At 45.7% G+C, this 12,134-nt stretch overlaps 1 protein-coding gene across 1 annotated transcript in view; it reads right to left on the bottom strand.

Annotated features, from left to right (window-relative positions):
- Positions 1-242: 242 nt before the first annotated feature.
- The window catches only part of GDPD4 (glycerophosphodiester phosphodiesterase domain containing 4), a 36,888-nt gene continuing 24,996 nt past the window's right edge, over positions 243-12,134 (bottom strand). Inside the window, exons 7-16 of the mRNA XM_010133851.1 lie at positions 10,495-10,588; positions 8,612-8,757; positions 8,175-8,257; positions 7,164-7,314; positions 6,392-6,616; positions 5,418-5,575; positions 3,936-4,083; positions 2,779-2,861; positions 1,088-1,170; positions 243-274 (exon numbers count right to left, since the gene is read on the bottom strand). Coding sequence (XP_010132153.1) covers positions 243-274; positions 1,088-1,170; positions 2,779-2,861; positions 3,936-4,083; positions 5,418-5,575; positions 6,392-6,616; positions 7,164-7,314; positions 8,175-8,257; positions 8,612-8,757; positions 10,495-10,588 — 1,203 coding nt within the window. The remainder of the gene's footprint in view (positions 275-1,087; positions 1,171-2,778; positions 2,862-3,935; positions 4,084-5,417; positions 5,576-6,391; positions 6,617-7,163; positions 7,315-8,174; positions 8,258-8,611; positions 8,758-10,494; positions 10,589-12,134) is intronic.

The following is a 12,134-nucleotide window of genomic DNA, read 5'->3' as shown; positions in this document are numbered from 1 at the left end:
CCCAAAACCCCTGGGGTGCCTGCCAAGCACGGGTTTGTGAGAAAAACTGTAGGAGAGGAAGCTTGGTGCTCATCTCCAGCAGGGTCATGGAGGCCAATGGCTCCTCCTCACCAGTCGGATCTGAGCCACCCCAGCCGACCCTTTGGCAGGTTGGTGTTTGCATTGCAGGAAGGGGCAGCAGGGGAGGGTCTGCTCTCCAGTCTTCATTGAGATGGCAGGTTCGCATCCACTTCCTCCCTGTGTCAGGCCATGACGGCAGGCATGTCACTGAGCTCTGGAAAATGGGACACAGTGAGCTACCAAAACATCTGCAGTTGTTTTGCCAACAGACTATCAGCAAACAGAACCAGGCTAAAAATACCTGCAGCTCAGTTGGGTTGTTTTTTGTGGATGATACCTCCATGGGTTCAGGAACCTGGTGCATGGGAAGGTCCACAGCCAATCCCACCCTGCCTTGCAGTTCTCAAAGTGCTCAGCACCTCCAGGCTCTCTTTTCACAGCATTGCAGAGTAAGGCATATTGGAGAGGATGTCTGGAGGTCTCTGTCCAACCTCTTCTTGAAGCAGTGCCATTTAGCTCAGGCTGCTTTAATCATCTCTGAGGGAGAATATTCCTCACCAGTCTGGGCCCCCGTTCCAGTATCTGACCCCCCTGATGGGGAAGATTTTTCTTTTTATATCTAGTCAAAATTATCAAGCTTCAGCTTGTGCTGTTGTTACTGAACGAACATCTGGCTCCATCTTCTCTATGCCCACTCATTAGATGTTTGCAGAGAGTAATAAGATGCCCCTTGTCTCCCACTGTGCAAACCCAGATCTCAAATGCCCTCCAGCTTAGTGGCCCCACTGAGCTCACTCCCAGTTGTTACAATCTGCTTGGTACTGGGGAGCCTGAACTGGACCCAGTGCCTAGACATGGTCTCACCAGTGCTGAAGAGAGGGGAGAAATCCCTTCCACCTGCACCTGAGACTGAGATGCAGCTATTCTTTGCCACAGCATGGGCACCTATCACCAATCCATCCCTCACTGCCCCCACAGAGACGGCCTTGAGCAGGATGTGGTTCCCAGCTCTCCTTGCCCTGCTCACCTGTCCTGAACTTGTTGTAGGTGCCACTCTCCAGCACCTGGCCACCGTCATGGGCACAGCAGGAGAAACTCTGCTCTCGCCACCTGCATGAGACAAAGCACCTGGGTCAGGCCACTGCTTGCTGTGATTCCTCTCACAGCTCCCTGGTGCCCGGGACACCTTTTTTCTACTCTGTCAGGTCAGGAACTGTCCTGGTATTTTGGGATCTGCTCAGGTCCTTACTGAGAAGGGACTCCAGCGCGTGACTGGTATCTAAGCATCCACACTTCATGTGTGCAACAGCATTTTGAAGGCAACTTTGTGATTAAGCCCTGTTTTCTAAGAAATATTTAAGAGCTCAAAAGCCCCAGAAGGGTTTGCAGTCATTGGTTCTTAAGCAGGAAATCTAAAAATTGTGATTTTGTTGCATTAATAAATCTGACAAACAAGACCACATAGGTGTTTCTGGCTCTGCTGATGACCCTTCACTCCCAGCAGGACTGGGAGTGCCCCTGCTGCAATGCCAGCCCAGAAGAGGTTGTTGTTTGGCTGCATCAGAGCATCTGCAGGGTCCTGGGAAATGCACACACCACATGAAGAGATGCCTGGAGGAGGCAGGCATGGAAAGGTCTGATGGTAGTGGTGACGCATTGCAGGGCTGATTGCAAAACACCCTGCAACCTGCAGCCTTGAAAGCATGGTGAAAGCTGCTAACGCAGGACCTGAGGAGAACAGGGCAGGATGAGGGAGGAAGGGAGAGAAGGAGCCACTTTGCCTTGGGAAGGAAAAATCCTGGATGCCCAGCAAACATGTCCATCCAGCTGCTAGTTCATCACCTGGCCGTGCTGCTGCTAATTCCTTTCTCCACCCTCCCAGAGCAGTATTAGAGCTTCCACCCTTTCCTGTACCAAACTAAGTCATGGTTACCATCAATCCAGACTGCTCACCTAGAAGCTTCCCTAACTTTCCCCTTTCTGTCACCTGCAGCACAGTTTTGCTGCCAGCACCCCTGCAGAAGACACTTCTGGGCTGGCTGGTCTAGTACTTACACCCATCCACAGCCAGCGAGCTGAGCTCAGCACCTCCTGTTTTCCCTGGGCACCACTGAGATAAGAGTACAGGCAAGTTCCTTGTCTAGCCATGGCAGAGCAGAGCATCCAGCAGCCCAAGCCGACCTGCTGAAGAGAGCCTGTCCCATGAACCCCAGTTTTCCCAACAGAGGCAATGTCTCTGACAGTATGGAAGGAAACAACATGTGGAGTCTGTAACACACTCACACATCTTCATCCAGGAGGATGGATTTCCTCCAGCTCTGGCATATGCAGATACAGAGATGTGGGATGCTCATATATTAACCTTGAGAGCTTTCCTCCTAAGTCAGTCCAATGCAACAGCAGCTAAATAGTAATAATTAGAGAAACCAGTTTCTTTCTCTGCCCATTAGCTTTGATAACTGGTTTATGTTGCTACCATAAATCCACCAGGTCCCACTGAATCCTGAGTGTAGACCATGCCTGAGCTGCCAAAATGCAAAATGAGAGCAATCCGGAAAAACAAAGAGGCTTTTGGAGACTTTCAGCACTGTCTTCTAGTTCCTGAAGGGAAAGGTCATGTTTTCAAGAGCAGTTTTAACCATTCAGAAGCATCCCTCCTTCCCTCCACCTGGCACCAAAGGTCAGGCTAGGATGGTCATTAAGCAACGTGGTAGTTACCAGTGCAGAGCAAAGATGAGTGAGATGAGGAGCACAGAGGTCAGATCTGTCAGGATCCACATGATGTTGTACTGCTGTGGAGTCTGGAAAAGAACAGAGGATGTGTGCACCACCAAGAACCCTGAGACAGGCAAAAAAGTTTCTCAAGCTCTTCCTTGCTGCTCGAATAAGGCCATTCAGTTGCTTGGTTTGCATGTGGAGTAACATCCCTCAGGCATTTTAAAGCATTCAAAATCACCAGTGGGTGTTGATGCCAAATTATCATCCATCATGAAAAAAGGTCTGTTGTGTGGTCAAGAAGATCGCACCACATCACCGTGTAAATAACAGGGACCTCTTGTTTCTACAGGCGGTTTTCTCTGCTCCCCTCCAACATAACATCATCCGGTATCATCTCATTTTCTCTGGCAAAATCGTTCTTTAGTGAACATCACAGAGGGTCTGGGGTGGCTCCTGCTTTAAGTCTAAGAGTATCTGAAGATTCACCCTTAGACTGGACTTCCACCCACCCTCAGAATGGACTGAAACACTGCAGTTGTCTGGATTGGAGCACTGTGAAAGCTACTTCAAGAGTGTGACGCTAGTTATTCAAAATAGTAACCTTTAGGTTGGTGGGACCAGTGCCCCAGGTGCTCCTTAGCCCTACAAGTTGTCCAACACAGAATAAGGAATACAAAAATTATGTGAAAAAGATTCCTCCCTGAAAGGAAGTGTTATTTCTATGGTTGTTTCCCTTGGGCTTGTGGAACAAGACTAAGTTTGAGAAGGACAGTGGGAAGCCCTGGGAAATGAGGAACCTTTGACATCAATAAGTTGCTTCAAAAGCTTAGAAATGGAATTCCTCATGCATCAGCTTGAAGGCCCTCGAAGACCCTTCCTTCCTCCTCACACAATACTCCATATAATTTCTTTTCTCTCATCTCAAGGCCTAAGTTGCAAATCCTAACAAGCTTCTACCTGAGCCAAAAGAAAAGAGGAGAAGGGTAAGGTGATACCTAGAGTGGCTCAGAGGTCCCAGGTAAGCCAGGTTTCAACTCAGGTTCTTTTCATGCAAAGCATCTTTTATCGCTGCATGAACTGGCCCATGGTCTCTAAAGCTAACCGTGAACAACCCAACTCCGCTTCCTTCCTCTGGGACAGGGTGGATTTTCACTTACCATGAGGAACAGAGGCTGGCTGAGATTCTTCAGCTTGTGGATGGCATCGGTGGTCACAGAGTGTGCCCCAGAGCACCACGCCAGGGAGAAAAGCCATGGCTCATTGACCACATAGAGGTTGGTGGTGATGTTTGCCTCAGCATAATTCCTTTAAAAGACCAAAAGGCAATAGGCTTCATTAAGCAAGTACTTCCTTTGGGCTGAATCAAGGAGAGACAGCGATTTTCTAGAGGAAAGGTTTGCCTTAAAACCGAGATAAGGAATAGAAAGGGAAGCCAACCAGCCAATAATTAATCATTCACAATTGGACAATACAGAATAGCTGATCTGCTGGAAGAAAATGCGGTTAAAGTGTCCAAAAGGTCAACATTTTCTTACCCTTCTGTCATATGAATCAATTTAATGATGTGTTTGTAAACTCCCAGAGTAGTCAAAAGGACCTTGAAGCTCTGTACTCATGTTTGTTGTGTGCTGCATCAACTCATCATTTTTCAAGTTCTTACAAGCCATTGAAACAATACAAAGTAAGATCACACTCTGTATAATGGTAAAGGAACGTAGCCTCAGTATCAGCATCTGTAAACCTACCTACGATCTATCCAGGGTTTAGCCAAACGGATCTACCCAGGATTTTACATCCTGCGAAAATTATCATTGAGAAAACATAAACATTACTCTCATTCAAAGGGTTAAGCTTTTTCTTTTCTTCTTTTTTTTATATCATATCATATCATATCATATCATATCATATCATATCATATCATACTATAATATAATATAGTATATTATATTATATTTCAATGTTCTTGTGCAATGGAAAGAACAAAAAATCCTGTTTACAAAAGAAAAGCTGGACAGGTGAGATTGGGGGTTTTTTGGGTTGGTTTGGGTTGGTTTGGTTTTTCATATGAAAGAATCATTTTGGAAACTCCTGCGATGAATGTGGAACCTTCCACTGGAGAGATGACATTTCCAGTGTGTCACAAGCCACAGAGTACTGGTAGTAACAGAGACACACCAAAACACCAGCTTCAGGAGGGTGATGGTCTCTCACCACTACATTATATACTCACACCGCTGTTTGTGGAAGAGCTATGGAAGGTTAAATAGTTGTTCCTTCTCCATGATTCAGTGTTGGTGGGACCAAGGATATCATGAATAGAAAGACAAGAAATCAGGAGACAGTCGTGTCATTCTACCCAGAAGATACTCAGATCTTAGTCAAGTAAATGTAGACTTGGGGGCAGGGCTGCCATAATTACATGTGCCACCTCTTGGCCATACAATGGGTCGATGGTAGGAGTGAACTACAGTCCTGCACAATCAAAATGCAACAGGGATGGCCACTGGATCTAAAGAAATCTTCCCAAAATGTTGTAGATCCTGGAGCTGGTCACTGGAGGGAGACATTGCAACATGCATGAGCAAACATAGTCCAGATATAGACTACTGACTGTACTCCGGGTTGAAATTGAGACCTACCGTATGTCTTCACTGGACATTTCAGTGTAGGCCAGATTGAGTTTGACAATATTGTCCATCAAAAGATCTTCAACTGGGGCTTTACTGCCCATCGTCTGCTGAAACCCAGGAGCAACAGATTGAACAAAGGACCTCATGTCGTTCTCCAGCCATAGGACCTGCAGGCAACAAGAGGACCCAATGAATTCACAGCAGACCTGCAGGCAACAAGAGGACCCAATGAATTCACAGCAGAGGTACTAACATGTCTGGCCTTTCACACAAACCCAGTAAAGATACGTCTTGAGGGGCTCAACCCAGCTTGTCAAATGACATGTTGCTTTCAATGATGAAAGAACATTTGGATGCAGGGTTAAAACTTGGAAGTCACTTTCATCAAGTATTCTCTGTTCTTTGCTTATCAATTTGAGATCAGTGACTACGTTTCACACAGCCCAACAAAAGATGCGGTGTCTGAAATGAATGAAAAGATGACTTTGGTTTATGAGACAGGCCGCAGAAAATATTCTGTTCTCCCATTCTCCCAGTGTGGGAGAAGAGATCTTTGGCAGACACAGATCGGTGAAACTACCCAGACATTGATGGGTGCAGAACCTGATCCACATGAGCTCAGCCCCCATCCATTGCCAGGGGAAGGCGATGAAGGCTCCTAACTCCATGTATTTTAGTTTAAGCCAGGAGTTTCTATGTGATATATAAAATAAGCCTGGGTGGTGGGGAGAAGGCTGCCAGTCATTCCCATGATGAAAGGATGCTGGTTTGGGGAGCTAAGGCATCTCCTGCATTGTTTCCTTGTGCTGCTGTAGAGTTACACCATTTTGTACCTGCTGAGGAAGCAATAGTAGGAATATATTGCAAACGATGTCTCTTAAAACAAGTGAGACACAAGGGGGTGGACTCTAGGCTGGGAATGACCCCGAAGTCCCTATTTGGAGAGTAAGGAAAAGCGATATGGAGGAGTGAGGCCACCCTACCAGATGGGGTCTAATCCCCGACTCATTGAGGATGACTTCCAGGGTTCTGTTGATCCATGAGTTCCTGTAAGGATGTTTCTCTGGAGGACGGTAGAGATCAAATATCACAAGTTTATTCTGACTGTCTGCGAGGCGTAAGAAATTACTTAGCTTGTAAATGGACTGATTCATTGCCTGGTTTTGATCTGCCCTTGACAGTGAGCCCATGCATGAAAATGGTTTGTCCTAGAAATAAACAGATATAGAAAAGGCAATCAATCAGGCAATCACCTCTGGGAGTCAGCTGCATGCAAAAAACTCACATCCCTGCGAGGGAAAAGGTTTGACATCAGCCCTAAGCAAGTGAGGATGTTTTATTTTGCTTAGTTCTTCTACCTGAGAAACAGGAGAAATGAACCTGGGCTGTGACAACATTACTCCTGGGACTTGAAACCACAGAGTTCACAGCTGGCTCTGCTGTGCCTCTCTGTCCCACCATGTTAGCTGTGACTGTTCTACACAGCACCTTGCACAAGCAGCTCGTTTTCTTCTCCCAACCCACGTGTTCTGCTGCTGCCAGGGTAAGGAGAACACTCGCCAGCCAATGGTTGTAGGTCTCCTGAGCCTAAAAGCCAACTGGACAGAGCATGGAGACGCCAGCTGAAGGATTTCTACTGACTGCTTTGAGTTCTGGCTCAACCAGTAGTTTTTCTCCTAACATACAAACTGTTAAGTATCAGCCAGCTCATGTCTTTTCTGCATCCAGTTGTTGACAGACCTTTATGGTGCTTACCTTAAGGAACCACGTTCCAGCATTCAGCTCCTGCAGGGTATCCCAGGAGAATAACGCAGCATTTTGAGCAGTGTCATTGGGGTAGACCTCCTTGATGTTAGTTGTCCTCCTCAAGGTGCTGTCATGCATGAGGAAAGGAACCCCATCATAGCTGTTGGGAAGCAAGAGTTCAGGTCACCTTGCAAGTTAGTTCATGACATGAGCAGACTCATGCCAGGTTAGAAGAATATGTGGGCTACTGTGAACACAGAAGTATGACCTCCGTCACTGCAGAGGGTGGGATTGGGAGGAAGGCTGAGACTCAAGACACTAGGTTATTTCCAGCTTAAATACTGCTGGATGACCTTGGGGAAGTCATGCCTGCCTGTGCCTCAGTTTCCTCAGGAGCAAAGTGGAGATGTTGGCAAGTGTATCTGCCAGCCCCCAAAAACTGGATAGTAACGTATGGCTGAAATCACTCTTGGCTGACACCAGTGTGTTTCTGTGGGATTCAGAGGACTGAAGTCTAAATGGACAGTGGTGGAAAGGCAAAAAATTCTCTTGTGGAAATGTCCACATTAGTAGAACATCTAAGCATTAGTATTTTACTCATTCAGTGCCTGGAAACTGCTCATCCTGCAGTGCATGTTAGCGATTCATGCCAATGGATCCCCCAAGCCAAGGCAATCAAAGATCTAATAATCAGGACAAGTCTGAGCACAATTTTCTGTTGGTTTGTAGCCTGGTACAACCCTCACTGTGACCTGGAAGTCAGACTAGACCAGGGACTTGTCTTTATACTCTGCAAAGCATTTAAAATGTACTGTAGAAATAATGAGTGTTGAATCAATAGCTACAGGGTATTGACTTGTCTGAGAACAACGCTGCCCTCCAGCCCCTATCATCACACGTCAGCTGAGAGATCCTGTCCCAGCCATCAGTAAAACCTAATTGCCTGGATTTGCATGTCTCCAAAGGCAACTCGTAGACAAAGCAGCGTACAGTCTGTGAGATGCGATGTTTTCCCCTTACCTAATGGTGACATCTGTTTCAAGACCATCCCCACCATGTTCAATTGTCTTCTGAAATGACATCTCAGTGTTTTCTGGTGCCAGCTGGAAAAAGAAAAATAAATGGATGAGCAGATCATATTCAAACACACTATTGTCTGGAGGACTCTGTAAGTACTTTCTGTCTCTCTGTAACATCTCTGGTTTTTATTAAGGGATCATCATCTTCTCAAAGTCTACTGTTTGTTTTCTTCCACTTTTCCACCAAATCCATCTTGTTCCTTGGGAACAGTGTTATCCTAGTTCACAAACTCACGCAGTGATGCCTTTGCCTGCAGTTCCAAATGGAAATATCTCCCCTTCCACCCTCCACAGACTTCAATGAACAAAATAGAAAATGATGAAGAAGATAGCAAGACACAGGATGAAGAAATTACTAAAGAACTCCTTCAGACCTACCATTGGTGCTCCACGGTGTCCAATGAGGGCTGGCTTTGGTCCAAGTGTCCCCATCTCTCTGATGCAAGGAGAGTACATCCCCAGAGGTATCAAGAAAAGAAAGAGAAGGATAGCCAGGTATGGACCAACAATTATCACCTGAACAACTGCAAGAATTTGAAGGAGGAAGGCTAGAGTTAATCCATGTGGTAATGCACAGGTTTGCCTTGCAGCTTGACTTTCAGTACTGCTCCTCAGCTAAGAAGCTGTTGGGCTTTGTCCCATCCCTTTCTCCACCCTTTCTTCCCCTAATTTTCTCTTTCTCTCCAAACCATGCAACCCAGGAAAACAAAATGGTCAAAGCAAGGATGTGGGCTACGTCAGGACTGCAGGTTTTGTGCTTCAATTACGTCACTATGCCTTAGAGCAAGACACGGCCTTAATTTCTTTTTATTTAGAGATGGTGCAATGAAATAACCTGGCAGTACAGGGTGAACGGTTGGACTAGATGATCTTCAAGGTCTCTTCCAACCAGATGAGTCTATGATTCTATGATCCCCCATTTGTAGAAAAACAATCCTCAATAGAAGGATGCTTTTCCTAAGAAAGGTTGGACCAGATGATTCCTGAGGACCTTTCCAACTTGGGATTCTGTGATTCTGTGATGATTCTATTACACTGATTTTTTTCATACTTAGATAAGAACGAGCAACATTTTGAAATTTCATTCACAGTGAAGAGGAGGAACCTTTCTCCTTCAACTATGTTACATCCCCTTAAGGTGATTATTTCCCTGGTTCATTCAGACTGCCGTCAGTGACCTTCTGTGTGTGACCTACAGAATCCTACAGACTCTGACTGCACGGGTATTGCATATCAGACACTTGCCAACTTACTACCCACAGTCTTCTCTGGAGTCTGTTGACACATTGCCCAAGAGTCCCAGAGAGCTTCACCTCAGAGAACAAAACAGTTCCTCTGAGAAATGAGCACCTGTGCACCAACATCTCTTTCTTGAACAGGTACCACCACCTCTCTCCACCCTGTACCAGTGACTCTAAAGGAACTTGGGCTTACACCGAGCTGATACATTGAGCAGAGAGTCCGTTAGGCATGGTGGACTGTAATGTCTAGGGTCCCAGCATATTCCCTCCTCAATCTCCCCTGCCAGAGTTCAGTAAGAAAAATCCTGGGCACGAAAAAAATGCCTTTACCAGTTCATTCTGTCTGTCATTTTTATTACAAATCAACATCTGCAGATGGGTGATGTAAATAATTTTGGCTATATGGAGAGACTAGTCAGAGGAAAAAGAAAAACAGTCCCAGAGCCAGGCTCTTCTGCAGTTGTTCCTGGCATCTGGTCTTGTCCTCGCACTACTTGCTCACACTTCTCAGAGTTGAGCAAGAATTTCCATGAGATAACACTAGGAATTGAACAAAAAGCTCTTTCTCCTATCTCAGTTGGCTTCTCCTGCGATGCACTAGTCTGAAGTGGATTGACTGGAATGGAGACCCCTTCTGAAACAGTGATTCTGAGTATAGCAAGCAAAGGTCAGCCAAGAGAGCTGCCACTGGCTGCTTTCTCCTGCAGAGGACTGAACAAATTTCCATGCATGTCTCAAAACATGGGGGACTTCTGCTAATCCTCTCTGAACCAGGACAGGTCACTGCCTTGGTGTAGGCCAAAACTGAGCAAGGCAGCATGTAAATCACTATGCACCTGGACACCCACAGGACAGTATGTAGCCCAAGCCCCAGCTCCACTAATTTCCCTGGGATACCAGCAATTAAAAGACTCCTCCAGCTGGAGTGCAGGTGTGGGAGGGAAGGGCTCCTGCACACCTGTTTTCCCACATTGATATGTGACTTTTGTCATTAGGCAGCAGGAAGCAGAGATGCCATACCTTTCTTATCTGCTCTTATGGCATGGAGAGCCATGGGCCAGGACAGCAGGACCATGACGATTATTGCCCCTATGTGGAGATAGGGAGCTGTGATCTGGCAAGGAGAGAAAAGGATTTTAGTCAAAGGATGAAGTGTGGAGCCGGATGAAAACAAACCCCCACATGGCTACAATCTTCCACCTGGATAGGCTCCTGCTGCAGATTCCAGCAGTTCAACCTCTCTCCCACACCTGTGTTGGATCCACCAAATAACTCTGGGGTTGGAGGAGTAATACGTGCCCCCAACCAAGCCAGCCACCCAGGCTGAGGAGTGCTCCTCACTGCACTACACAGCTCTCCTTTCTCCTAAGTCAGCTGGGGAGGACACGGCTGTCCTCGTCCATGAGGACATAATTGCCATTACTGCTATGTCATAATCTGTAAGCAACTTCCAGTTTAACCCAATCTAACCCAATCTAATCCCTTCCAGGTGATAGTCATCTCCATACCACAGTGCAGCTGAATCATTAAACTGATGTCAACAAACCTGAGTGGTAAAATGTGGAATTTACACCTGTATGGAACTAACTATTGTGGTATAAGAGAAGTAGTTTATCTGGTACAGGTCTGATCATGGACTTGATTAGAGTCATATACACCCTTGTTAAGGGTCGAGGGACCGAGGTACCTGCAGTACCTACTTAACATATTATCAATATATTCCAGAAAAATAATTAATTTTCATTTATTTCAAAGCTTTTAATTCACTTTAGGTCTAATTACATTTGTTTTCTCTCTTTTTTTTAACTTTTAACTCAATGTGTAGAGATTATTCTTGATTTACTAACACTATTTGCTATATTGATTTACTATATTCATTTACGCTTATGATACACTAGATAATGCCTTTTTCTGGACAGATATAGTAATTTGGCTTGATTTCCTTTGTTTTAAAGATTAAACAATAACATCAGAAGCTAAGAATCACTTCTGTGCTTATCACAAATGAATGAGCAGAGCTGGACAGAAAGCAGAAAGCATTTGTCACTTCTACAAACACCAAATGGGTGTTGGTTGGACAAACTTTTCATAAAACTATGCAAATCTGTCAAAGAAACCAGTCCATCATTTTCTTACCCTCAGCAGAACGGCATGGTTTCTGCTCCAGCTAGAGCTGAGAGTTACTCAGGTACGTGCTAGGGGAAAAAATCTATCCAGCTGCAAGCCTTTCCTCTTGCTTAGCCCATGGCTGATGGACTAAGCTGGGGGGTTGGAGTAACCAGCAGTCATTGAGAGATGTTATTCTGTGTGATACTGTCTGCCCTGGACACTTGATACCATCATCTTCCTATCAGCAGCATGGTTCAGTTGTGTAAACAGAGGTGACATCTTTGATGTCCAGGATATTTGAGCTGATAGTGTTGCTGGCCTAGTGGACATGACACGGGATCTACAAGACATTCATGTCCTTTGGGAACAGCAGCAGGAAGCCATGGGAAGCATCTCAAAGGGCGTAAACACCCAAAATAAACTGCGGCTGTGGAGAACCCAAAGACTCTTGAGTCTTCTTCTTCTCATCCATCTCCCCTGCAGTCTGTAAGGGGAAGAAGCTGATGATTTCTCATTGCCTTTGCCAGTGCATGACCCAATGGTAACCACCA

Source organism: Buceros rhinoceros, unplaced genomic scaffold (genome assembly GCF_000710305.1).
Source record: "Buceros rhinoceros silvestris isolate BGI_N320 unplaced genomic scaffold, ASM71030v1 scaffold4480, whole genome shotgun sequence".
NCBI classification, from domain to species: Eukaryota; Metazoa; Chordata; class Aves; order Bucerotiformes; family Bucerotidae; genus Buceros; species Buceros rhinoceros.
This window is presented reverse-complemented; position numbering and strand designations above follow the sequence as displayed.